General features: G+C 43.2%; 1 protein-coding gene across 6 annotated transcripts in view; it reads left to right on the top strand.

Moving 5' to 3' along the window:
* Nucleotides 1-1442: 1442 nt before the first annotated feature.
* The window catches only part of PDLIM5 (PDZ and LIM domain 5), a 121823-nt gene continuing 95285 nt past the window's right edge, over nucleotides 1443-27980 (top strand). For all 6 annotated transcript variants that reach the window (XM_088163966.1, XM_088163972.1, XM_014875272.2 and 3 more), the window contains exons 1-2: nucleotides 1443-1533; nucleotides 4435-4570. In XM_088163966.1, coding sequence (XP_088020092.1) covers nucleotides 4475-4570 — 96 coding nt within the window. In that variant the 5' untranslated portion in view covers nucleotides 1443-1533; nucleotides 4435-4474. The remainder of the gene's footprint in view (nucleotides 1534-4434; nucleotides 4571-27980) is intronic.

Raw genomic sequence — 27980 nt, 5'->3', positions numbered from 1 at the left:
ATAGGAAAAGAGCAGACTAAGGAAGGAAGATTTCTGAAACAGTGGTTTGGCTGCAGTAGTGGGGGGTTCAGATGCTGTTTGAGGCACATTTGTCCTAGTTATGGCAAGTGAGAAGACACAGCTCAGTGGGACACATTTAAAATACCCTTGTTAAGGTTCACAGAGCCACGGCTCAGAGGATTGGACAGGCCCTGGTTTCATCCACACCCAGGCACCTAGGGCACAAGTCTTCTAACCCAGCATCAGCTCCAGCCTGAGGGCTCCCGTCTGGGGTAGCCAAACGTAGCAGTAGTGAGGGCAACGGGCACAGCAGGGCCAAAATCAGGCTCAAGGCTGTGAAGGTGACAATAAAAGCAAGGGACAGTGCTCTGGAGCCAGAGGGGTGAGGCAGGGCTGTTCATTATGAGGACTGTATGTTGTGTTGGATGGTGACAAACAAAAATTTAAGCTTTCTGCCGCACTCCTTCTCTACAGTAAATCCATGCTTGAGGAGAGTACTGAAATCCTTTGAACCATACTGATAACGGTACTTTTAACTAGACACACATTTCTTTCACAGCCATTTTTAATCGTAAAGACTTCTTGTCGCATGTGAAGTTTGAGAGGAACCTCAAGCCTCACCAAGCTGTGAGGTGCAGACGAACGTGACTCCAAAGCGCCGCTGTTTCATCTCCGCCCCGTTCCTGCCTCTCCCAAGGCAGAGGCAGTGGTTGGTGCTGGCAGGCCCAGCAGTGCTCTCCCAGCCAGCCTGCCCCGCTCCACGGATTCCCAGCTGCATTCCCAGCTGGACAGTCTCCGTGTTAAAGAATTAGTCCTGTAACAATCTGATCGAGCGTCACCTTAGAACCTGGTTCATTTCAAGCACCCATTCCCACAGCGAAGCTGTGCCAGAAACCTTAATTTCTGGCGGATCCTTTTCCAATTTCGGAGCTGAATTTACGCATGGCTATTCAATACCTGTTTGTTCTTGTGCCAGCCTTCTCTGTTAGCTCTAGCAGCTCTTCTGCCTCGCCGCCGTTCCCCCACTTTGATGTCCTCAGGGGGCGAGTACCTCCCTGTTATGCCTCAAGCTACTCCACATTAAATCTACCAAACTCCCTCTTTCCGTAGGGTCTCCTGCTCCACCTCAGGTTGCCCTGCAGCTTCCCCCCATCCCTGCCCGGCACTGCAGCTCCTTCCCTCCGGGCGGGCACACGGGGAGCGGCCCCTTCACAGGTGCGCCCGTTCGTAAATCAAAGCGGCGTGAAAGTGAGCGTTCGCCATTAAAAACAAAACAAAACAAAAAACAAAACAAAAAACAAAACAAAACAAAACCAAAAGAGCAAACCTGGCCACCGCGCGGGCCGTCCGCCCCTATCCCAGTCCGCAGCCCCGACCCGCCGCGGCCGGGCCAGGCAGGGCAGGGCAGGGCCGGGCCGGGCCAGGGGAGGAGCGGCGGGAGACGGAAGTGAAAACAAGAGCGGGGGGCCGGAGCTGCCGCCTCGCAGACGCGCCGCGGTGTCCTCGCCTCTCCGCGCTGTGCCGCACCGCCGGGTGAGTGCCGGGGCGGCAGAAAGCGAGCAGGAAAAAAACCGGGGGGAATTGGGTAAAAGGGTAGTAGGATGGGCGCGGTGTGTAAAGCTCCTCGGTGCTTATTTTCTTTCCGTTTAACTTCTGTAAGCGGGGTGCGCAGCTTATCGTGGTGGCGGAGCGCCCGCCCGGGGTGCCGGGGTGCGGCGGGGGTGCGGCCCGGCCCCGGGGCAGCTCCTCGGGCAGCCCGGGCTGCGGGGCACCTGCGGGGCTCCTCGCCCTCAGCCGAGCGCTGCCGTGCCCGTAGAGCTGACCGGGCACGGGGCTCCGGTGTGCCCCGCTCCTTGAGCTTTGAGGCACCCGCGGGGCTGCGCTCCGGCTGTCCCTGGAGCGGCTGGGGCTGTAGGAGCGCCTGGAGCCGAGACCGAGCGCTCCTGCGGGGGATCTGGTCCCCAGCCTGCGGTGGCCGTGGGGCTCCTCGGCCCCTTGAGGTGGGCAAAGGAGGGTGCTGGGTGTACGGGGGTTTGCGCTGGCGCTGCCCGCACCTCCTGCTCCGGCACGGCCACCCCGGGCAGGAAGGCCCCGCTGGCCGGCGGCTCTGTGCCCTGGCCGGCAGCGGTGCGGGCCGGCGTTCCTGCCGGGCATTTGAAATTCCCCCTTCCAGACGCACGTCCACCAAGCGTTTGGTCGTCTAAAGGAAAGCTGCACTATTTCACTCTTAGCTGGTTGGTTTGCACAAATGCTCCCCACGTGAAGTGACGTTGGTGGTTTGCGATGTTTTCTTTTTAGCTGTTGCCCTGGTACATTTTAAGAAATTTGTTAAATAAAACTTGGAACGGCTTTTCTTTGTTTGCTGTTCCTTCCCGATGTATCTTCAGGCTAGAGATGCAGATATACTAGAATTAAGGGGCTGATAAAGGAAAGATGAGTGATGACGAGTGGGATGCACGGTATTTTAGTGTGCAGTTACTTCTCTCCTATTTCTAGAAGGGAATTTTCATTTGCTATAAATGAAAAAGAATAGTATCAATTCCTATTAGAATTCATTCTTTTTCCTGAGTCTGTAATTGTAACTAGCTGATGTTCAGTAAAGAAAAAAAAAAAAAAAAAAAGCTACACTTTTTACACTGAAGCTAGGTGCTTTAGTTTCAATTGCCAGGTAAAGCCTTCTCACCTGTGTGAAACAACTGCACTGTGTGCTGGTCACTAGATGTGGCTTGCTTTTCTGCAGGCTCATAATTTACAGGGACCTGTCACTGCAGTGGATTTCATTTAGCGGCAGTGAAAAAAATATGGTTTTTTATGCAGAAAGAAATCTGTGACTAATTCAGATCCTCTTTTTAAAAGAATTCTGTGCACAGGGCAATTAAACAGCTTAGTTCTCGCATTAGTGGTGAGCAAGCCTCCTAAGAATCTTAGCTCAAACTTGGCGGGGACTTTTCTTCTTCTTTAGCCACGGGAGAGCTCAGTCTTGTGTGTTTCCCCTTTCGTATATTGGTGCTTGTCGAGGTTTTTCAGGGTGGATTGAGTCAGCGCCTGGGGTCAGAGCTGCCCCTTTGCTGGATGCCAACAGGCAGTGGTGGGTTGGGAATGGCCCAGTTACCCAAGCATCTCTGGTACAAGCTCCAAATTCTGCTTCCTAATATATATATATCTATATATCTTGTGCTGCCTATTGCCATTAGCCCTGCTCTGGTTACCTGAATGGCCATTGGTGTGAATAAAGTTCACTGTTTGATTTAGAAAAAAGCCTTAGCAGTGGATCTCTGCTGCTTTGGGAGGTGAACCCAAAAACGTGCTTTGTGGATGGCTCTCCTGCGGAGTGACATCCTTGCATAGGTGGGGGGCTGTGTGACAGCCCTGCTCTTATGCTCCTTGTGGATGAGCTGCATTTGAAAAAATCCACCCCCTGAGAGAAACTAACGCGGCCCCCCTGCAGTGTACGAGCAGCTAAAACCGGGCTTTTCGGAGTTCGGTGGGGTTTGCAGCCGCCTGCTGCTGCTTGGCTGAAGGTCCACCTTAAATGTCCCTATATGAGTATGGAATCTGGCTGTTCCCCGGTGTAGTCTTACACCAGCCTGCCCTGGTGTGCTCCTGCCGGGCTTTAACTTTTACAAAAATAGACGGCATCCACTACCTAAGATGTCATTGTAACATTACTTATCTGAGGTGGAACTGAAGCCCTTATCTTTGACGCTGAACAGCACTTAAATATCTCAGTTGCCATTTAAAGGTAATTTGTTCGTCACATTTGTGGAGAGGGAGATGGGTTTTGCTTCCTCAGCATTGAATTGTGACTGTGGATATTTTTCTTTAGTTCACAGCTTTCATTTTGAGGGTTGGTTTTAATGCCTGTCTTGTCTGTGGCATTGTTCTGCCACTATGAAGCTATGCTATAAAAATAAAAAAGTCACAGGGATTTTATTTTCTTTTGATTAACTGCAAAGTTGTGATGCTTTGACATTGTTGTGTTTAGAAATAAGCTTTGAGCTGATGACATGGCAGCATATGATATTAATTTTGTTAGAAATGAATGTGCCAGTAGTGCTAATGTCTTCCATACTTCAGTTTAAGGGATGCTATCAATTCATGCTTGTCTCAATATTGACTTTTTTTAAGCTGAGCTTTAATGCTGGAGGGTTTTACCCCCCCCCCCGCCCCCACCCCACACAGTATTTTGTTACTAAAAAGTAGTTGTCAAACATTTTGGCAGCAGCAGCAGTTTTCCAAGTTCTGTTTCTTCCTAAGCTTTGGAGGGAAACAACATATGAGGAATAAAAGCACAAGTCATGACAGACCTGGTGTGGGGTTTTTGGCTGTTTCAGGGGGAGGGGAATGCAGCCAAAGAAAGAAGGCTTTCAAAATTGCAGACAGTGTCTTTTGTTTTTATCATCTTTAAATTAAAACTCTAATCCTCTTCTGCAGGCATCAGTTCTTTGGATTTGGTCCTTGAATACTAAACATCATGAGCAACTACAGCGTGTCTTTGGTCGGGCCGGCTCCCTGGGGTTTCAGGCTTCAAGGGGGCAAGGATTTCAATGTACCTCTGTCTATCTCTCGAGTAAGTGCATTTGCTTCTTTTACTGCATGTTGTGCCTTGGCCAACCCACAACCTTCAGACAAAGCCATTGATTACAGACACTGGGGCTCATCTTGCCCTGTGGCATGGAGGACTGTTGGAGGGGAGGGAGGGATAGAGAGGGGAAAATAAATCTTTATTGTATGAAGACTCTATGAAAATTAGCTTAGGAAGGACGTGTTCATTTGAAATGGTTGTTTTATCTGCATTTGTTTATTCAAATAACAAAAGAAATTACCCTCGAATTCCCTTCCCTACTCCCATCCAGAAAACAGAGATGCGGAGGTTGGAGGCTGACAGGAAACAAGCAATTTACTTTGCTGGGCTGAGCCTGTGCATTTCAAATGGGAAGCAGTGGGGAAAAAATCACTGTGCTACCCTTGTTTATTCAGCAGCTCTTAGCTGCTTGAGGATCTTGTGGTCTGTGTTATTGCAAATCCTACCATTCGTAGTAAAAAGGTACTTAAATGACAGTAGTTGTAAATAGCAGTTCATCAATATGTGCCTAAGTGAATGTGGCAGTTTCTCATGAGTGTTTTATAGTATATGTGCTCTGAACTGGTATTCAAAGGATTTGAGGAACTAAGTCAAAACAAATATGATCTTTGTACCCAGCACTGTCTAACTAGTTTCCTACTTTAAAACTGTGTTTTCAGGGTAGGGTTATCTTTCAATGTGGGCTGAGTTTCAAAGCCTTTTTCAGATGGCTGAAGCACTTTGCACATAAAATATAGGGACAAACTTTGCCATATTGAATTTCTAGGATCACTGGAAATTTCTGGGTGAAGGGGCTGGCTTTTGATGGCTCTGTACCCTGACACCTTTAAATCTGATTAGCCATGTGGAATCATTTATATACAAATGGCCCCTCCTCTGTCAACAGCTCTTCCTCCTGCATTTTCGTGGAGTTTAGTGACAAAGATGAATTATTTTTTACACCTGTTGGGATGGCAGAATTGATACTGCCCTGGGAGATGGAGCAGGTTTCTATTTGGGTTTATGCATCATGGTGATATTTTTAGCTAATCTTAACTAGTGTTTCAAACCCTTCTAGTTCATTTAGTCCTGGCTTATCTTATCCACTGGTGGATTATGCTGGTGAAATTAAAGTACAGTTTGGCTCTGAAAAATTCTTTTTATATGGCTAAAATAGACTGCAGAGCTGTAGAAACGCCTGTGTACTGATTAGGACAGTTAATATCTGAGACAAGAAGAGATTGAAAAGCAGTTTATTCCTGGATTTCAGAGACTTTAAAACTGAACTGTAATTCAGTTTCTTGTTCGGTAGCTACTTACTTGTACACTAATGAGAAATTTGATCTGGGGATGTGGGTGGCACTCTACTTATTTGATGGTACAAAGGCTTTTATGACAAGGATTTACAAAGGCACAGGAGCTTGCCCAGGGTCCTTGTGTGTGATACTGACAAGCAGTTAAGCACTACAGGCAGTAAGCCATGCAAAACAACCAGCTTCAGGAAAGGGTAATACTTTTTTTGCAGAGGCCTCTCTTATCCTAGAGATCTAGAGTGCAGTCCTCCTGTAAGCAGGCTTCTCATCTAAAAGAGGAAACATCTGTTGGAATTAGCCTAGACTACAACTTTATTGCAGGAATCAAATGCACTGTCTCACGGAGTAGCCTGGAGGAATTGGCCTAAAGAGGTACCTATAAAAGCCTCAGTTATGGGATTCCCTAATGACAAATGTCAGTGCCCACAAGAGTAGAACGTAATGAAAGACAGAGGGACTGGTGTGGTTTTGGAGCTTTAATTTGTGCATGGGTGGGGAAGCACAATCTCCGCTTCACCTCAGCACCACTCCTCAGCTGCACTGTCTTCCTACTTGCAGTTAAGAGTATGCAAGTATTAGACTGCCTAGTGCCTTTTTTATTTCCCCCCCTCCTTTGGATAAAAAAAAAACAACCAAAAAAATAAACAACCCCCCCAAAAAGCCAAAACAAAACAACAACAAAAAAAAACCAACCCAAAAAAAAACAAAAAAAGAAAGAGTAACTTAGTTCTGGTATGCCAATCCAACTTTGGCCTGATAGTTTTTACTGGAAGAATTCAACGCCCGTGTTCCTGGTATGCTAGAACAGCGTGTACGATTCACCTCCCAAGCCCTTCTTTTCCTGATGTAGCATAAATTCCTTCCTGTATCTGAAGGCTGCTAATCAAATTATTTTAGCAAAACAGTAATGAGACAGCATAATTATGTTCCTTGGCCAGGAGAACTCTTTGGTTTTGTTTTGTTTTTAATTTGTCCTCTAGATGCTGAAGATGCATGCTGGGCTTCTGAGGGCTAATTTCCTGCTTTAGTTTAAACTCCTTGAAATTAAGTTTAAATAAAGTATAGTTTATGAAACACAGAGAATACGCTGGTTTCTAAAGCTGTTTATCTGAAAAGTTAATCTCTTCACTAATGATTTTAACAAATTAAGATCTCACAGTAACTTGAAGACAGTTTCTAGTAAGTCACTTGAGTTTGTACAGGATACGGTTTAAATGGGCATATTCCTTGTTGCCTCTGTAGGGTAAAATAAGCCTGTTTTGTGCCCATCAGCTGAAATTCTTATGGTCAGCTAAGGTTAACATTAGTGCAGGGGTAGCATTTGATTTTTCATAAATTAGTATATTGCAGACTAGTCAGAATTTCATAACCAATAGCAGCAGTTATTGCTGGGTTATATCAGTCACTTTATATAGCTGAGTGCTGTAAAGCTGTATGTTTAATTATACAGCTGTACACATTGCATGGGAAGTAATAAATGTGATGTTGGGGTTGCTGTGATGTGATGGTTATTACATATATCAGTGTAAGTATGTACCATATATGCACGTAGTTACGTATACATACATGACATATATACATTTAGTATATAGGTCCATACAACACAAACACATGCAGAACTTGTTACGTGAACTTGTATCTGGCTGGACTTCAACTGGGTGACTTTTCCCAGTCCTCCTCCCTGCCTGGTGAAGGCACTTGTCTGAGCCCTGCAGAGTGCCATTGCACAGGTCAGGAATTTAGCACTGGGAAGCTGATGCGGGGTGGGGGCGGTGGTGGGAGTGCGAGGGGTGGTATGGTTCCCATGAAGCGAGGGCCCGTGGGAAGGAAGTTGCTCTGGAAGTAATAAGGGATAAAGAGTGGGTTGAGGTTTATTAACAGCCAAGTGTTAAAGTGACTCAGGCTGCCATATGTAAGTGTACTGTAGGGCTTCCAGGTAGTTAATTCTGAGGTGTCATCTGTGTAACGAGAGATTGCAGACTGTAAGCAGTTAGCTTGTAGTGAAGAATACAGAAATTACTGGAGCCTAGGTGTGCAAACTTAGATTATTCTGAGTTGCTGTTCTTGCTGTTTCCTCATGGTGGTTTATGTTAGTTAAAGAAGCAACTGTTGTCCTTATTCCTTCAAGACCTATACTATGATGCAAACATTTAAAAAAATGGAAAGTTAGAGGAGACGAGAACAAGATTTGTTTGTGCAAGTGTTTGTTATCATTCAATAGAAGGAGCAAATGCAGTTTTGGAAATAAAGTACTCCAGTATATTGCTAGGTAGGATTCATCAAGTGGCTCTCAGGCATGCTAAATTCTGTATTAACAGAATTTGGGGTTAATCTTATCAGCAACATCACCTATGTTATTTAGGTGCAACACAGTAGCTTTTAAAACCATCCATACTTCTTTAAACTTTGAATTAACATTATATTTGCTTTACTTTTTGGGGAGTTGGTTAATTCCCCATACTTCATTAACAAAACCAGAATAATCTCAGTAAGCATGACTAACGTTAGAACTGTCAAAACTGCTGTCCTCTGCAGATTGAAATAAATGGTGTTTGGTATTGGTGATGTATTCATTATGTTGGGATGACCTGTGAGAGTTTTGGATATGTGTTCCAAGTGTGTGTTTGACATGTTAGTAGCTTATAAAAATTCTTGTGATGTAGTCTCTAAAAGTGCTTCTCTCTGTTTTATGGCAGTATTTACTACTAGAAACAAGGAAATACTCAAGCAAAGCTATAGTTTGAAGAGTAATGTAGTCTATAGGCACTATATACCCTCCCACCTAATGCAAATACATCAGATGTTTTCCTGTATTTAAAAGTTACTTTTTTGTTGAATCCTGGTGACAAGTTTAGCTATTTTGTTTCAGATGTTTTGCTATCTGTTTCTCTCTTGCTGTAGGAATTAAATGGAATACAGTCATGTTGAAATGCTTGACCTGAATGACAGCTCTGTTTTTCTACTGCAGCTTCTTTCAGTGTTTCCCACACTGCCAGCTTCTTTCTGCTTCACTGATCACTTTTCTTCTTCAAAGTACCCAAAACAAACAAATACCACTCCCGCCTCAGAAATAACCACTTGGTTTTGCAGTTTTTTTTTAGTTTTCATTATTTCAACTGTTTCAAGGATGTTTATCTGTGTCAAACTTGCAAGCTTATAGTTGATGGAAGACTCATGATAATAAATCTGTTGGCAAGAAGTGCACTCAAGGAGTAGGTGGAAGAGCAGCCCACCTTGGGATGAAGTAGGGAATGCAAGTACAGCATGTCAGCCACTCAGTATTCATCCCACATGGGCATCTTTATGCTGGTATTGGGGGTCATTAATATGTGTGAAAGTAGTGAGAAGACAATAAAGGAGAATGATGTTTTGAGTGGACCTGGAGTATTTCAACTTTGGCTGACTAGAGTCTGGCTGAGCCTCTTGCCCTTGTGTTTGTGTGAATTATTTTATTAAGATGTGTCATTTCCAGTAAAATCAAGTTTTGTGTAAGTATGAAATAAGTTCTTTTAATGGAAGGTTGAGGAAATTATCTTTTAAGCAGGTATGTGAATAGGAGAGAAACATTAGAACTGCTGGCCTGGCCAGTGATAGTTGTGACAGTAACTTTGTGCTTCATCCTAGAAGCTACTGAGAGCTAACTGGCAGCTGCTGGCATTGCTGTGCTGAGTTGATTTGTTACTCAGTTGTGATGGTTGCACAAATGCAGCTGAAGATGCATTCCACTACTGCAGCTGAGGTGGATTGGGACCTGGCTGAATGGCAGAGCTCAGGGTTGTGATCAATGGCTCAGAGTCTAATTAGAGACTTGCAGCCAGCGCTGCTCCCCAAGAGTCAATCCTGGGTCCAGTCCTGTTAAACTTGTTCATCAGTGACCTGGATGAATGGATAGAGTGTCCCTTCAGCAAGTTTGCTGATGGTAGAAAACTGGGAAGAATGGCTGATATACCAGTAAGCTGTGCTGCCATTCAGTGAGATCTGGTCAGGCTGGAGTGCTAGGTAGAGAGGAACATAATGAAGTTCAACAGAACACAAATACAGGGTCTTGCACCTGGGGAAGAACAACCCCATGCACCAACACAGGCTGGGGACTGATCTGCTGGAGAGCAGTGCTGCCAAGAAGGACCTGGAGGTCGTGGAGGATGACAAACTCCGTGAGCCAGGAGCATATCTGGGTGGCCAAGAACAGCCTGGGGTGCATTAGGAAGAGGAGTGTGGTTCTGCTCCTGTACTGAGATCTGGTGAGGCTACATCTGGAGTGCTGTGTCCAGGTCTGGGTTCCTCAGGACAAGAAAATATTGGAGGGGTCTCACAAAGGGCTGTGAAAATGAGTAGGGGACCAGAGCATCTCTTTTTTTGAGGAAAGTCCAAGAGAGTTGAACCTGGAGAAGATATAGCCTGTCCCCAGGACAAGAGACAACAGACACAAACTGAAACACAGGAAGCTCCATCTAAATATGAGAAAAAATGTCTTTTTTTCAAGGGTGACAGAGCACTCGAACAGGCTGATGAGACAGGCTGTGGAGTCTCCTTCTCTGGAAATACTCAAAATGCCCCTGGACACAATCCTGTGGTAGCTGTCATAAGTTAGCCTGCTTTAGCAGCAGGGTTGAACCAGATGCTATCCAGACATCCCTTCTAATCCCAACCCTTCTGTAACTTCCTGGCACAGGTCAGAGATGCTGTCAGGCATCACAGCATCTACCTGCTGATGCTGCTCCTTGGGTAGCAAATGCTGTATTTTACAGGAGCTATCAGTGCTTTTGAAATGAATGGGATTTGCCAAGATACCAAGCAAGAAGTGTTACTCTGTTCTGTTTAATGCTGTTTACAAGATGTGGTTTACTGAAAAGTATACTGAGAATGACAAATGAACTACCAGTGCCAAAGTCTACATCCTCTGTGCACTGAGTCCTGAAGGATTGGAGGTTTTCCTTTGGATAATTATAAAGCTCCTGGCTGCACAAGTGGTTTAATATGAACAAGTGTTCTGAAAGGCCTAAGAGTGCTGGTTAGTGCTTCAGAGTTGGTGTAGTTGCAAGCAATAGTCTTTAAAGAGCTCCTTAGTTTAACCTGAAGGTAGGAAGAGAAATCCATTGGTATGGATGTAATTTCCCAGCTTCCTCTTTTCTCACTATGGTTTAACATCTTTGTGGTGAAAACTGGGAAAAGGGCTGTTTCCTCCGACCACTTGTTTTCCTTCCCTTGTCTATTCTACTGTGTGGTTTAAAGAATGACAGACCAGACTGGTGTCTGGGCTGGGAAGAAGGGAGGGCATGGGGGAGAAGAGGCGTAAGAAAAGTGTCTGCATCTTGTTCTGTTTGTGACCTTATTTGTTAGACAGCCTCTTCAGACGGGGTAGGAAGCTAATTTTTAAAAAACAGTTCCTCTGCTGATGTCATTTCACCAGAGGTGAAAGTGGCTGTTCTGGGAGAAAAAGGAACCCAAGAGTTTGTAGCCGAGGAATGTCAGATGTGATGTGTGAGCACATTCTTTTTACGTTATAAAATACTGGTTCTTTTTTCCCTTATAAGTGACAGCTTAGTTACAGTATGAGGAATATAAGCTAAATATTTTGTGATGGAAAAACTAAACTTTGTTTGCAGTGTCTACTTCTCAAAGACAGATGTAATGAAAAAATAAACTCCGATTAGATGTTCAGAGCAGATGCAAAATTGGCAGTCCTTCCAGAGCCCAAAAGACGTGAGCATTTATTGAATATTAACTGCAAAATATTAGGCATGTTTTCTTTGTGAGTCTCTCGCCCTGGAGGCCTGACAGCTTCTGTCGACTTCCCCACCATTTGGAGATGCTATTTTTAGTGTAACTGTTTTTCTCATTATTCATTGGCCGATGGCTATCAAAAGGCATTGTGAGAAGAGACATGGTGTTGAAAAGTTTGTTTGTTTGGCTTTGGTATGGAGCCAGGAGATAACATTGTTGGCTTTTTTTCTTTTTAATTAGTATTTGTTTTGACTTTTTAAGAATAGATTTCATATGTTACCAATATAAGGGAAAGTGTGAGAGAAAACGGTTTCTCATATGCCTAAGGCAGTGGAAATATGGGAAAGGTGATATTCTTCGTGCCAGTGGTCATAAAAAATTAAAATTAAGGCTGAGGTTAGTTTGAACAAATACAAGGAATAGAATAATTGAATCATTTAGGTTGAAAAAGTCCTGTAAGATCATTGAGTCCAACCACTAACTCAGCACTGCCAAGTCCACCACTAAACCGTGTCCTGAAGTGCCACATCTACACATCTTTTAAATGTCTCCGGGGATGGTGACTCAACTACTTTCTTGGGCAGCCTGTTTCAATGTTTAATAACCCCTTTGGTGAAGAATTTTGCTCATATCCAATGTAAACCTCCTTTGGCACAATTTGAGACTATTTCCTCTTGTCCTGCTTGTTTGTTGGGAGAAGCTGACCCTCACCTTACTACAGCCTCCTTTCAGGTAGCTGTAGAGAGTAATAAGGTCCCCCTGAGCTTCCTTTCCTCCAAGTTAAACACTCCCTGCTCCCCCTACTGCTTGCCATGAGACTTGTGCTCCAGACCCCTCATCAGCTCCATTGCCCTTCTCTGGACATGCTCCAGCACCTCAGTGTCTTTCTTGTAGTGAGGGGCCCAAAACTGAACACAGGATTCAAGGTGTAGTCCCACCAGTCATGAGTATAGCGGTACAATCCCTTCCTTGGTCCTGATGGCCATGCTGTTTTTGACGCAAGCCAGGATGCCATTGGGCTGCTTGGCCACCTAGGCACACTCTGGCACCTGTTTAGCTGTCGGCATCCAGCACCCTATGTCCTTTTGCACCATGCCATTTTCCAGCCACTCCACCCCAAGCCTGTCACACTTCATGAGGTTATTGTGACCCAAGCACAGGAACTTTTCCTTGTTGAACCTCATAGAGTTGGCCTCAGCCCATTGTTCCATTGAGTTTGTTTGCTTCTACAGGTGGCTGTTAGAAGAAGAGAGACAGGAGGCACAGAGGCCACTGCTAAGGCCAGTGTTACATGAGTTTGAATGACTCAAGTCTTCAGGGCAGTGACAACAGTGAAAATACGATAGAAATACCTCTTCAAGTTCCTCTGCTATATGAGGTCCTCAAGCTGAATTTGCAGAGAGAGGTACTATCATTTCTGAGAAGAGTTGATATGTGTTCCTTCCCTCTTCTAATTTATTTACTTCTTTCATTACTCACCTTTCAACACTGTCCTTCACTTGAGTGGTGTTCCACATGCAATAGCTTTTCATCCTTTGTCACTTCAAGGCACCCGTGCAGTTTCATGTAGTTGCTTGGGTTTGCTATTCCAAGTAGAGAGGTAGTATGGGGACAGAATAGCATGCTGTAAGTTGATCTTCATATCATGATATGCACCCTTAAAGCAGATTAGTAAGCACTGCATGAAAACTGTGCTTCATACCAAAACTACTGATTTAAGTAGCCGCAGAGTACAGAGACTTGTAGACCAGAAAACTTCAAATGGAATAGTCCGTAATATTTTACCACTGTGGATTAGTATTAAATTTTTTTTCTCATTCTGAGTTACTCTTTTATTTGAAACTTCAGCTCAGACAGTTAAGCTTAGTAGAGATAAATGCAAGAGATAGTTGAAAGTATTTGAACAAATGAACTCTTGCAACTGCTGTCAGCTGTGCCTGTAGCAAAGCCCTAAAGTAAAATGTATGAAGTCCCATAGGCTAAAATGTGGGTCTTGCCAGATCTCTAGTAGTCCTGTTGGAAAGGTCAAATGGTTTGCATGTTAACTGGATATGAAAGAAGTTTGACTTCTGGGCTATATTAAGGAATGATCTAACACAGTATCTAGTTTTTTCCCTAGCAAGTAATAGAACAATGTGAAGTACTTACCATGGGAGGGCAACAGAAACTTTTATTTTCTGTTAATTATATCATAGCTCCTTTGAAGACCTGACCAGTGATTTATATGCTAAGCCTGGATTAATGTGGAGTACATCAGTTTCAGGAGGGTAAGATTCCCTGTTTATTTAGCTTTGGTATTTTTGAATGCAATTGGATTGTGTTAGTTATTCTTGCACCCAAAATTTATTCAAGCTGTGGAGAAAATAATCCAAGTGTCTCTAAGTGTGATGCTATATTGGTAGCAATATCATTTGAGATTTTTAAAAAGGAATTCTGTAGAGCCAACGCGAAATGCTGTAAATACCAAAAATGCAGACATAAAGATGTGTTATTGTTATTAAAAAGATTGTATCACTTTGGTGGAAACTAGCTATAGAACATTTTGTTCAGAACTCTTGAAAAAGAAAAGCAACTTTGCTGTGCAAACACTCCCTCTGCCAGGGAGCAGCTCAATCTCAAAGTTTATAGTGCATCTGCTATTATAGATTTTTCTTTTTAATTTGCATTTTACACATGACAAGCCAGGTGTAGTTTTGAGTCCAGTGCTGCCAGTGTTTTCTGCCTCCTCTCTTTGTGGTTCTAGACTTTGCATTACATTGGGAAAGATGTGGAGTAGCAGATCCATGGGATTGTTTGTCTTCAACTTGTGTGTGTATCTGAGTAACACCTGCTGTGCTGCTCTAATTTTCTTTAACTAATGCCTTTAAAAGAAGGGACAAAATCCCAAAAAAGCAGACAAAACAACAGTGGAGATTTACAAAGCACAGAGCTTGCAGAGGTAGGGTTGGGCTTGCTTTTATTAGACCCATAGGGAAATGGAAGGCTTGTAAAGCTTTAAACATCAAAGACATCTTGATAAATTCATAGAATCACAGAATGGGTCAGATTGGGAAGGACCACAGTGTATAAACTGGCCCAAACTCCTTGTTCAAGCAGTGTCATCCCCGAGCACATGGCAAAGGATTGTGTCCAGACTGGATATCTCCAGTGAGGGACACTCCACAATCTCTCTGGGCCACCTGCTCAGCGCTCCGTCACTGGCACAGTGGAGAAGTTCTTCTTCACATTCACATGGAGCTTCTTGTGCATCAGTTTCTTACACTGGTGAGGTCGCCTCCTGGTCATCTCTGCTTGAGGCTGAACAGGCCCAGCTCCCTCAGCCTTTCCTGGTTTGAGAGATCCTCCAGTCCCTTAATCATCTTTGTCACCTTCCCCTGGACCTGCTCCAGGAGCCCCATGTCCCTCTTGTCCTGAGGAGCCCAGAACTGGACACAGCACTCCAGATGTGCCTCATCAGGACTGTGTAGAGGGACAGGATCACTCTCCTCAATGTGCTGTCCATGCTCTTTCTAATGCAGCTCAGGATCCACTTGACCATCTTTGTTCATGACACTTCTAGTTCATGGACAGCTTGGTGTCCACCATGACCCCCAAGTCTTTCACCACAGAACTGCTCTCCAGCAGATCAGCCCCCAGCCTGTGCTGGTGCATGGGACTCTTCTACCCTAGGTGCAGGACCCTGCACTTGCCTTTGTTGAATTTCAAACAGTTCTGTTGGCTTTCTGCAGCTGCTCATCGAATCAGTGTTTTGAATCTAGAGCAAATGAGAGTGTTCGTTGCCCAGTGTCTAAGGTAGTATGCTAGCAATTGCTTAGAAATAAAAAGGCAACTCCTAAAATATATATTCTGGATATATTTAAGCCTTGGGGGTTGGTGAGGGACAGAGTCCCTCTTTGTGAGCGACTGATTGTTGGAGTCGTGACTTGGTCAAGTATAATGTAAGTAGTCATCAGGGACCACAATCAGCCTTGCAAAGGAAGCAGTAATGGTTGGAGAGCCTTGCATCCTACCTGGCTGCCTGAGTTCCTGTCTTCTTTAAATCTTTTCTTAATGCTGAGAGGTGTGAGGAAGGCCCTCCTCCCCAAATACTGGCACTCTCAAAAGTGGGAATAAGCTCATGTAGTACATAAGTCCTCTTGGATGTGAATTGGCCTCTACCCCATCAGTGCTACTAAGTGGCTGAAGAAGGTTGGTGGAAAAAAAAAACTTGTGCTTGCATTTTCATGATGGAGCTTAGAGCCAACTCTAGAGCTGAAACTCTTCCTCCATCAGTGCCCTGAGCAGGGACAGTAGGTGGGACTGGTGCAGCAGAGGTTCTGTCAGCCCAACAGGTTTGGCCACGGGAACTGCGTCTGCTGGCACAGTGGTGGCAGATACCTGGGGACAGTACAGGCCAGAATTGCTCAAGCCAGACTTGCTAGGATGTGTCTGTCAGCGTACTAAGCTGTGAAAACTGCCACTGAATGCTTATTAAATAACAACTTCTGTCAGCTATGAATGCATTCTATCCTCTTCACTTTCCAGCTGTAATATTTTGGCAGCTGGCTAGAATCAAAAGTTGTTGTAGCTGGGGCTTACATGAATCTGCTTTGAAAGCATAATTTGTAAATTAAATTAGTTTGGTATTGTGCAGATCGATTGTAATCCTGTAAATGCTGAGAACCCAGGCCTTGGCACTGGAAAAGTGCAATTGTGGGCCTGTAAGGTCTTTCCATAAGACGACCCTTGCATAAGGCTCAGCCTGTATGGATGTACATCGTGGCTCAGCACCCTGCAGTTTTGGTTTTTCAGACTGCTGTTACCAGGAGGAAGGAAGCACAGACTTGCTTGGAGGAGATGACTGACCTTTCCCAGATAACTTTCTACTTTGTGTCAAAGATGCATGAGCCAATTGATTTCTAGAATTGACTAGCAGAGATGTTTATATGGCATCCAGAGACCTCAAATAGAAACAGGCCTTTGAACAGACAGTCAAACTCCAGCAATAAATCGAGTGCTTTAGCAATGCTACCTCTTGCCCTGGAAATGCTGTAGAGATGCTCCATCCCCTTCCCTCTTTGCAGTATGCAATTATTGCGTAAGTTATAATTTGTAAGCTACAGATTGCTACCCTCAGAGCATGTCCTTTTTGGGCAGTTTTACAAAACTAAATAAAATAAATAAATGAGCTTATGAACAAAATACAGATTAGTAGGTTTTTTCAACTGAAAGAATAAACTTTGTGTGAATGTCTAGAAATGCAATTCACTTTCAATGTGAAAACCTAAAGATGGTTTCCATGAGGTGTGCACTTAAAGCTTGTAGGCTTGAATTCTTGCACTATCTTTCTGGATAAAAGTATCACCATCCCCCTTATGTCAGAGGGAATGTGATACTCTCTGGCCAGTAGAGTAGCTTCTCTGTGGGAGTATTTTCTTCCATTGACACGTCTCCACTTCAGCTTTAAAATGTGGAAACTGCTGATCATTGAAAATTAAAATTACATTAATTTGTTTTGATACTTGAGCTGATGAAAACTGCTGCTGTTGCAGTTGACAGCCCAGATCAGTTTATACCTCTGTCCTGGATGGTGTGGGATGAAATAAATGGAAATTGCTCACAGGAAACTCCGATTACAGCATCAAAGGAAGGATTTAGGGCAAACCAGTTGGTGTTGATGCTTTACTTTGTAACGTCCTGCTGCTGTGGAAGGCCAGACTGCTGGAGTGTTCTCCCACTGCTTCCTCCTTGCAAATGTAAGGCATGCTTTTGGCATTGGGATGGAGGCAAATGGGTGCAAGTCCAGGATTTTGGATGCTGTAGTTATTGATGTCAACTGGTTCCTGACCTCATCAACAGGATGGAGTGGCTCCTGTGTTTCTGCTAACTCTGAATGCCTCCCTTGGCATTCATTCACTCCATTCTTTTTTTTCTTTCTTCTTAATTGCATGTCCTAATTTTCCCAATTCCTGCTTTCCACGTTCCATTTCAGAATTCCGTTTCTTTAGCAAGGAACGTATTCTCAGAGCACAAAATGAGGTCTTGTAGAGATTTTCCTGTCCTGCTTTGCCCTGATGATGATTACCTAATCAGCCTCTATCCTGCAGTAAGGACTCATTCCCTTGGGAGAAATTTCTGTATTACTTGGAAGGGGGCTGGATATGGGAGATAAGGCCTCACAAGAGGGAATTCCTCATGAAGAAAAATATTACCCAGAGAAAGGGGATAAAGATGAGTGTAGTGGAATGTGTAACTGCTGTGCTTCTGGGGAAGCATGCACTTGAGAGGGGTGACATGCAAATAATTTAGACTTAAACACAATGACATTTAAGTAATATTAGTGTCAATTCTAGGATACATTGTGCATAACAATGGACATTATTAGGAAATAACCTCACTTCAGTATTTAAGATATCTAACCACTCAAACTGAATCAGAGTTGGTTTTCTAGTGCTGTTTTTTTTTTTCAGTTTCTGCTAAATAGGTTTGAGTCCTTTTGTTTGTTGTGTATTTTATCAGAAAGAGGAATGTAGTTTTCCAAGAACACAATTCGTACTGCCTTTAGGTTTTGTCCTTCCTTTTCTTAGTCTGGAGACTTGTGCCTTACTGCTGAAGTAATTCTACCAGGAAGTTTTGCTCTTAGTTATCGTTTAAGAGAAATGTTGTTCAGAAACCATTACTAACTGTGGCAGTAACTGGGTTTAGGATTCATAAAGCAAATGAAGGGATAGGAATAAAAGGAATAAGAACTAGGTATACCAAAAAAATCACAAGCTAAAAAACTTACAAACCTAGTGAATATATATAGTATGTTTGTCAGAGAGCTCCAAGTGACAAGGGCTTTGGACTCTATAAAGCAGGTGGTATAAGTAGCTATAGCGATAGCTTGTCTCTGTTTTGAATTGCATTAGTACTGCATTGCAAGTCTGTAACCATCCTTTTCCTTCCTATTTTTCCTTACTGTGTCAGTCCTTGCCAGAGTGTAGTTAGTCCTGGGTTTACTGTGCCCAGCACTGGGTTTCTGTTCAATCAGAAAAGCAGCCTGTATGTAGGCAGCTTTTGCTTTATTGATGCAGTTACAGGAACTGCTTCAGCATCAAGAAGCAAGCTGCTCTTTCAGGAGCACTTGGGTACCCCCTGGATTCCTGGATAAACACTGTCACAAGCACATGTATGCTTTGGGTTTCCAGCCCAAAAAGTGCTGCTGGCTTCCAGGGAAAATTCTGTAGCTGGTGTTACATGTGAGGTGGAAAAATGGGTCTAGAGATGTCTTCTGGCTTTTAGTTTCCTGACGGATTCTTGACCTTCCTGGGCATGACTCAGCTATGTACTCCAGTTTCTTGCTGCCCAGTGTGTGAGGCTGTCTGTTGGATCCTGCCACAAGATCCCTTCTGCTGTCCCAGCATCATGGCAATGCTAGTGGCTTCATTCTTTCAGCTGCCTCCAGCCATTCTGATTCAGGAGAGCACATGGAGTTTAGGTGTCATTTGCCCATGAGGCTGTTAAAATGTGATAGGGCTAAATGTCATAAAGAAGGTAGCAGCTTCATTGGCTTGATCTCTGTTCATCAATAAATGGAGTCTACAAGCAAAGTGTTGGTTAAAAAGCAACAGAAGATTCCAGTTTGGCCATCCCCCCCGTCCTTTTTCTTCACACAAGTTGTCGTTGAAAGGCTTGAATAAAATGCAACCACAATCTGTGTCATCAGAGGGGCCTCACTGCAGTGCAACAGATCTGAGTTAGTTTTGCCAGTCGTCCCATAAGGAGGAGGAAGTGCTTTGTGATATGCACCGGTAACCTCATCTGGATGTTAATCAGGACCACACATAGCTGTCGTCAACCTCTTGTTGTCTTCCTGTGTGTTGAAGAGATATTTCTAAAGCCGTCCTTCCAAAATTGCTGCAGTCAAGATTATAGAGGAAATCACTTGCTTTTGCTGCTGCTGTTCTTGAGTGTCAAAGTAACTGAATTTTTTGGGAGGGGAGCATTGCAGGGGGTTGTTTTTAAGCTCCCAGTCCTTTGTGTTGCTATCCTTTGTATCAAAATCTGAATTCAGTTTAAGTCCTCAAAATAATCCTTTGGTCGTGTATTGCAGATTTAAGAAAAGTAAGTTGGAAAACTCAGCAAAACCTCAGAATGTATCTTGGCAATCAAATTGTGAGATTAAAAAACACTACTTATTTCTAGGGCCTGACTCATGGTTTTTGAATGTGTGAGGGTGGCAGTGCTGGCTGGTCAAGTAGCATTATAAATATTTCAGGACTTTCGGGCACGGAGCTGTGCCAAATATTTTTCTCATGTTTGGCTTTTTTTTTTTTCTTTCCATAATTCCCGAAGCAAATTTTTGCAGATCTCTTATAATCTGGGTTGTGTGTGTAATTAAACAGACAACATGTCAAATCTCCAAACTTCTGAAAACGGTGCAACAAATTAAAGTGTTAAATCAATTACATAGTGACCAAAGTATTGTTGACAGTCTACAAGCTGTTTTATTGGGACGTGGTGTATGCAGTTTCATGTATATGTGGTAGAGGAAAGTGAATTACGGAGCAGCTGGCTTGCTACCGATCTTCAGAACTAAACAGTACATGGCCTGTGTGGTAGAATTTTACCCTGTTAGGAAAATAAATTGGGCAAATTGGCTGATTATTAATGGTGGCTTCAGCTTCTGGTGTCAGCATATGCAAAGCAAAAGCAGTGGTGGTGTATGGAATAATTGAATAAGTCTTCCTGCCTTCCAGGAAGCCCATGGTGCCCTGAAACTCGTTCAGCCAAGTCCTAAGTGAATTATCCTCTGACAGATTGTGCTCTGGGGGAAGTATATTTCTATTAGTTTTTATGAGGCATTGCAAGATGCAGCAGGCCTGGAATGTTGAAAATGGAGAAGGCTTTCAGTGGACGTGTGTGGGAATTTCTTGCTCAGGATTTCATTAAGCACTGGGACGTGGGGTGCTGCAGGCAGAGAGGCAGCATGTTCCCCACCATGCCATGGAGCCACTTCTTCAGGCAGTGTGAGGAGGGGTGGGCAGCCCAAGCATTGGCCTCGTTAATTTCTTGGGGTGTGACTTGCCAGGAACACTGAACGAGGTCTTTCCAAGCTTTAAAATGAGAACTGAGCTGGTAATTGCTTTTCTTCAAGTACTGAATGTGCAAATGTGAACAAGCTGTTTGGTGTAGTACCGGAATAATGAGGTTGAGGGCTGTGTACAGAGAGCAGTGTGTGGAGGGTCTCTTCTGCTTGCAGAATCCCAGATGGAAAAGATGGATGAATACATACACTTATTTCTGTAATTTGTCTGTCAGAGGCATGTTGAGTCCAAACTTCCATACTATGTGGATAGACCCTTTAATGAAGAAAGTTTTGAGCTTCCTTTGTCTTTGCAGGATTCAGAGCTGCAGAATGGGTCAGGTTGGAAGGGACCACAGTGGGTCATCTGGTCCAACCTCCCTGCTCAAGGAGTTCTAGAGCACATGGCACAGGATTGTATCCTGTTCTTGACTATCTGCAGTGAAAGAGACTCCACACCCTCTCTGGGCCATCTGTTCCAGTGCACAGTCACCTGCACAGTAAAAAAGTTCTTACTTGTATTCAGGAGTTGGAACCTTGTGTGTATCAGTGTCTGCCTGTTGCTTCTTGTCTTGTAGGTTGGCACCACTGGAAGAGCCTGGCTCCATCCTCTTAGCACTCTCCTTTTAGATACTTACATATATTGATGAGGTCCCCTCTCCTAGGGTAGCTTCACTGGTTTCTTCTGATCTGGGGGAGACGAGACTTTAGCTGGTGAAAATTTTGTATTACTCCACAAAGCTTCTTTGCCTGTTGAGTTGCTGCTCTTTTAACAAGTACGTGTCATGTGGGGGAAGTAAATAGAGTATGCAGCATAGCAGCCAAGATTGTGAAGAAATGTTGGAATAAGTAGATAGTGCATAATAGTAACCTAAATCTTTCTGGAAGATGTATAGGAAGCATACTATTGGATTTATAAGTTCGATATTTTTCAAAAACACTATAGCATAAAGATGCTGGAAGTAGGTATGGAAGAGATCTAGATGATGTTGCATACATATCTGGGCTGGGCCCAGTCATTGTAAGCTGTGAGGATTGTAATGTATGTAAACTCTCATGACTTGTTCTTTTGCAGAGAAGAAAGAATGTTGCTTACAATGGGTGCCTTATGTCTCCATATGCTATTGTTTAAAATAAGTAACTGAAAGCAGAACATAACAAATGTGTAAGCAAAGTACTCTACAAAGTTATTACAGTACAATTTCAATGCATTTACTTTGCAGCTGGATTTCAGTGCAAGACAGGGCTCTGTATTCTAAGTTAGACTAGCTCTTGGATTTTTAACTAATACATTGTGGGAAAAAAATGAATTAATACAATCTCCTTAAGAGAAACTCTAACCTTAATATCTTTTCCTGTCTTTATTTTATTCACTCTTGGTATAGAGGAATATGACAGCTGGCATGATGGCTTCTTTTTGAATTGCGCCATTTAGCATTTCTGGCAGCTGGATACATGTGGAAAGCTGTATAGTGACAAATCTGTTTCTCATACCTTTTGTCATCCATTGTTCGTCGGATAGAAAAATGTTAATACCCTCTGAACTTTCATCTTTTGGCCCACCCAGACAGTAATTTACTTGAGCATTTCCTGGGTGTTGTCTCCAGGTGTGGAGCTCATGCTTTCCATCTCTGCTGCATTACAGATCTCCACTAGCATGGTGCCTCATTCTCAGGCTTCTTGGGGTACTTCTTGGGACAGTCCAGACTTGCATGTTGCAGCAAACTTGCAACATGCCAACTTGAAAAGGAAAGGAATTTGTCCTAGTCTGAAATGGAACTTGAAAAAAAAAACGAAAAACAGACTCATATAATGAGTTGGAAGGGACCTTAAAGATCACTTAGTTCCAATGCCCTGATACCTTTTGCTAGACCAGGCTGCTCAGAGCTCCATCCAACCTGGCCTTGAACATTTCCAAGCATGGGGCACCCCCAGCTTCTCTGGGCTACTTGTTCTAGTGTCTTGCCACCATCACAGTGAAGAATTTCTTCCTGGTATCTAATCTAAATATACTCTCTTCAATTTTAATGCTTCACTTTGTGTATTTGTTGAAATACTGTTGATATTTCCTATATATCTTAGTAGAGTTTCATAAATTATCTGGTCAAACAGTTACAAAGAGTTACTGCTTAGAAAAGAAAAACTTAGGCTATTTCTTCCACATGTTAAAATGTATTTCGGTACTAGTAAATGAATATTTTCATAAATTATGAATAAACCCTTGGTTTTCAAGAGAATTTTCCTTGCTTCTATTAATGTGCTTTGGCTTTGGAAACTTACAAATGAATGGAGAATACAGCATAGAGCTGATTTGGCTGTTGAGTGAATATTTTATGTTTCTTCAGGGTGCATGAGAAATTTTATGTTGTTTGTGGGCAAATTCCATTCAACTCTGCCTGCTGTGTATTAGTATATAAGCAGATGCTAAAATTTGGACACTCAAACATGTGGGTATTGGGATTCATATCATTGGTCTGGAGCGATCACCTCCTGCCAGCACTCTCCATAATGATCTTACCTTCTACAACTTTTCCTCTCCACTATTTTTTCTCTTTTTTCCTTTATAGCAAAGCTGAAATAAGAAGGTGTTTTTTTCCTTGCAAATATGCCTTGCTCTTCCATTTCCCTGTTGGTCTTGAATGCTGCTGAAACTGTAATTTGTTTTTCTTTTCCAGTTCTTCAAAGACGTGCAGCTCTCCTGAAAACTCAAATATTTTTGCATTGGGGAAAAAGAAAGATAATTAGATTATTTGTTCCAGGCTACAAAAAAAAAAAAAAAATTAAAAATGCAGGAATCAAAACACAAATAGTCACACCCTTTAGGAGAGGATGAGATGATATCTCTGAACAAGCTCTTCCTCATCAGCAGTTACTGAAAAATGTACTTTGGTGCTCCTTAGAAAATAAATGAACTTTGAAACTTGATTTAATGTGTTATTTTCTTCAGTCAAGAATGTCTCAAAGCTCTTGAAAAGCCAATTTGTAAATTATTGCAAGGATTAAACAGACTCATGTTGACATAAGTAGGCTTTCATGTTTATTAGTTTTTAGCGTAGACAAAAAATGTACATGTGTATGTCTCTCTGTCTGCTTTATTTTACTGCTTCAGAACGGTGAGGAGAGAGATGTTGCAACACTAAGTTTTTTGTTCAAAGTACAATCTGATCTGCTGCCAGCAGGCACTGGAAAGCTGTCATGCCAGGCCCAGCTTTTTATTGATGCATACCAGCCCTGAAACAGAGGTGGTAACAAATACCTGCAGGGGTCATGCCTTTAAACATTTTCCAGTGCAGCCCTATTACCAAAACTTTCAGGATCACTATGTATTTATACATTAGAGCTGGGTGCTGCAGTTCAGTTTGGAGTAGATTCAGTGTCTGCAAGCACCCACCACAGCTCTCGATCCAGAATTAGAAACTGGCTCCCAAGAAAAGCAGGATCTGCACTAGGGTCTTCTGGGGAAGGTGTGACTCTGGCTGTGTCCTGTAGGGCAGCTTCATACATGCTGTAATTTGCTATGGCCTGACCATTTGCCTACTAGGTAGCACTGCAAAAAAAAAAAGGGGGTTGCTAAATTGTGCTTGAATTTGCAGTGAAAACCAACCTGATTTGTGTCTTTTCAAGTCCCTTCCCTTGCTGGGGTCTCAAACAAGAAGGGATGAATTTCGCTGTGAAGATAGAATTTGAGACCTTTGACACTTGTCTTTCCTCTTGTTTGTTGCATTTCACATACCTGCTGGGAGCACAGTGTTAGTGTCCCACCCTGTGAGGGAGCAGAGGTCTGAAATGTTTCAGTGCTTTGTTCCGTTTTTGCCTTGCCCTTTAGTGGGAAGTATGTGTGCAGGTAATGCCCCAGCTATGGCACAGCCTGTCCCTGGTCCCGCCTGACGCGTGTCGCAGTGCGTCACACCGCGTGTGTGCTGCTGGGCCACGGCACAGCCGCTCGCCCTGCCCTGCCTCTGCTGACCTCTTGTGCTTCCTTGTACTGCTGGCCCAGCCTGGTCCTGGGAAGCCACCCAGGCCCTTCTTTTTTGCTAAGTATACTTCAGGTGGATACTTCTGAATGCTTCTGTTATTTCTGCATTAAAATGAGGCCTTTGTTCGCACTTAAAAAGCGAAGACTGGAGCTGTAAATCAGATCAGGAAACCATAGATCATAGTTAAATTCGGTTGCAAACTCAGCTTGTTTACCTCTGTTCAATGTGAGACCCTTTTCCAAGAACCTATGGCATTTTTTCACTGCCTTTGGCATATTGCTGCACATCTGGATTTGGCAGAAGCATTAACTGTCTCCTGTAATTCTTAAAACTCTAAAACTGTGGCACTGCTGTGCTTTGCCAGAGAACTGGAGATGAAGCCAAGGGTTCATTATAAAGCATAGCTGTAACACAATCTATAGCAGAATATTAAAGTGACGTGCCGGCTGGATGTGCCATGGTTTTAAATAACTTGCATTCATGTCCCCCGAGTACCAGATGAAAGTCTAGACCCTTGCTGGGCAGCCCACACCACACTTGGAGTACACTGTTCAACACGTAGGCTCTGGGCGTGCCTGTGTCTGTTTTGGAGACTTCTCTCTATCATTTGCTCTTCCATTTCTTTTTAAATCAGACTTGGGGGGTGTTTTTTGTTTGTTTTTTGGGGGGGAGGTTGTTTTGGATTGGGTTTTTTGTTGCCTTTTTATTTTTAAACCAAATTAAACACACAGTTCTGAAGACAAAGTTCCTGCTTCCTAAACCATGTCTGTCTGGAGATAAATGGCTGTGAGCCATTTAATTCCTGTTCCTTACCACCCTCGTGCCTTTAGTAGCACTAAATTAGGATAAAGTGATTTTATTTTTACTTACAAATGGTATATGTAGGGGATTAGATTAGATTTTTGGGCAACCGTGCTAAAATGTGTTAATGGATCCTATTTAAATTTTAAAAATACTATTTAGAAATATTTAATTATGCCAAACTAAACCACCTGCTATTCCATCAGTGGATGAAAAAGATCATCTTTGTAGGAAAAAGAAATAGAAATGTTTTTCATTGAGGTACAGGGTTGTGGAGCTCAGTAACTAGTACTAATTTCTCCATGCAGTATATACCACAAACTTAGAGCTTGCCTGGAATTGCTTTTGCAGTGATGTGTATTTATGTGGTTGCCATCATCACTAAAAATTCTTTTCCAGTCTTGGGGTTTTTCCTCTGGCATTACAAGTTTGGGCTTTATGGTTTGAGAGCTCCTCAGTTCCATCTCAAATAACCTTGAGTAGGAAGACACAGCCTGAAGCACTGACATAAGTCTGTATTGTTTCAATCCTGCTATTCCTCTGACCCCATGTACTACCCCCAGCCCCTGCCTGTGCTACTGCCACTGCTCATCCATTCACATGGTATTCTAAAAGAGCACAGAAATACACTTCGTTTCCATTTTTGGTGGGTAATACCATCAGCTTTTTGGTTAACGACGTGTGCTCCGTAAAATTTGGTTTTCAGAACTACCTGTAACTGCAGGGCATTATGTTATTGAAGTGTCATGTTTAATGATATAAATTGGAAGTTAGCACGTTCTCCTTTTGTTTTGGGGAGGTCTGTATAATCCCGCCCCAGGGGCATGATTGTTTTCCCATCTGTGCTGAGAATTTAACCATCACTTGTTGCTGACCTGGGTTAGATTCGGTGATATAAATCTAAATCTATGCATATCTGACTAGTAATTCTTCACAAATTACTTACTTCAGATACCTTCATTTTCTGTATCTTTTGCTCACCTTTTTATATGCAGCGCTCTGTGCTGCTGTCTTTCCTGTAGGCTGTAATGAATACACTTTGATGTATTCGAAGGTGACAGATGATTTTGTTCTTCATCAGATTGTGCTTTATCAGTGTTGTTCCAACCTGCCTCTTCTGCTTCTAAGTTGCTATATCAGCCTTGTACTCCTTAGGATGATGAAAACCAGCCTGCTTGTGTCTTCTCTGGAAAAGGGGGAGGAATGACATCTATTTTATGTTCAGTGAGCGCTGTGGTTAGTGTTTAGGAAGTGCATGTGATAGTGACAGACAAGCAGGGAGGTCTGCTGAAACCTCAGGGAGGTTAATCAATCTACGCATTGACATTTGAATGCAAACTTTAAGCTGCACCAGGATTTTTATACGTCTGGTTGGTATTTCTTTTATTTTTTGTTTGTATCAGTAGCTTGCACTGGTCTGGAAGAAGAAAGAAAGATAATGTTCTACTTTAAGTCTTGCTTATGCAGAAAAGTCGTATTTTTTTTCCCCTCCTCAATTTAATAGGAATGTGGAAGAAACTGTGCCTCTGGCCTGGTAAACATTTTGTGCTGCTGCCATTTTTATTTGAGTTTTATATGATTTCAATTCTCAAAGGCTTGAGTTTCCTCCTAGTTAAGTGCAGTAGGTTGAAGGAATGAACTAGTTTGCTTGGGTATCTGAAGGGTTTGGAATTTAATTTCTTCAGCAGTTGATTTAGTCTTATCATGTTCTTCAATATGAGTCTTGGCTACAAAATAGAGTGCTGCTAGGGCTGCTCCTTCCCTTGGCACATTTGGTTTGTTTAGTTAATGAGACAAGCACTTCTAAAGCAATGAAACACTTGGTGAAATTCGTGTTAGTAAGAAGCTCCCTTGAATAGGAAAGAGGTCCTTTGGGTGCTCTGGGATGGCAAAATATCCAGAGACACTGAGAGTAGCTGGGCTCTTGGCTTCTGGGGATGAAAGAGGGCCTGTCCCCTTGGGATGGATGCTCTACCAGGGGTGCCAACCATGCCTGGGAGCTAGCAGGATGAACATCTGGAGTCACCAGGTGACTGGTCCTAGTGTGAGATGGAAATTGTTTTCGTGACTCCGACTCAAGGTGCAGTTGGCTGGTAACTCTATCAGGCTAACTAACAATTATCCTTTCATTGCTGCCTAAGTGACTCCTTGTGTTAGCAGCAGTAGTGGAACACACAGACAAGAGAGGGTGGGACTAATCGTGCAGTCAATTAGCATCCCAGTAGGAGTGTCCAAGTTCCCATATCCATCCTGTGTTCATGCCTTCATTTGGAAACACTTGCAAGACACTGCTTTCCCCCCTTCCCCTACTCACAAGTCCTGGTTTGGATGCTACTGTTTCCCAGGCTTTGGGGAAATGTGTGACAACATGCTGCACTCAGTGTGTGGTCTAGGAGGGGAGAGCATGTTGACTTCTCCTTTGTTGGTGGGAACACTGAGCCTTTTGTATTGAACTCCTCAGCAGTGCAGTTCTTAAACTGTGCCATGGTGATGGTGTGAGGTAAGAGGGTTTTGGGGAGGTCTTGTATTGGGGAGAGGGTTAAGTATAAGATGAA

This window comes from Sturnus vulgaris, chromosome 4 (genome assembly GCF_052056855.1).
Source record: "Sturnus vulgaris isolate bStuVul1 chromosome 4, bStuVul1.hap1, whole genome shotgun sequence".
Classification (NCBI taxonomy): Eukaryota; Metazoa; Chordata; class Aves; order Passeriformes; family Sturnidae; genus Sturnus; species Sturnus vulgaris.
The sequence above is the reverse complement of the archived record's forward strand: the minus strand, read 5'-3'. Positions and strand labels throughout refer to the sequence as shown.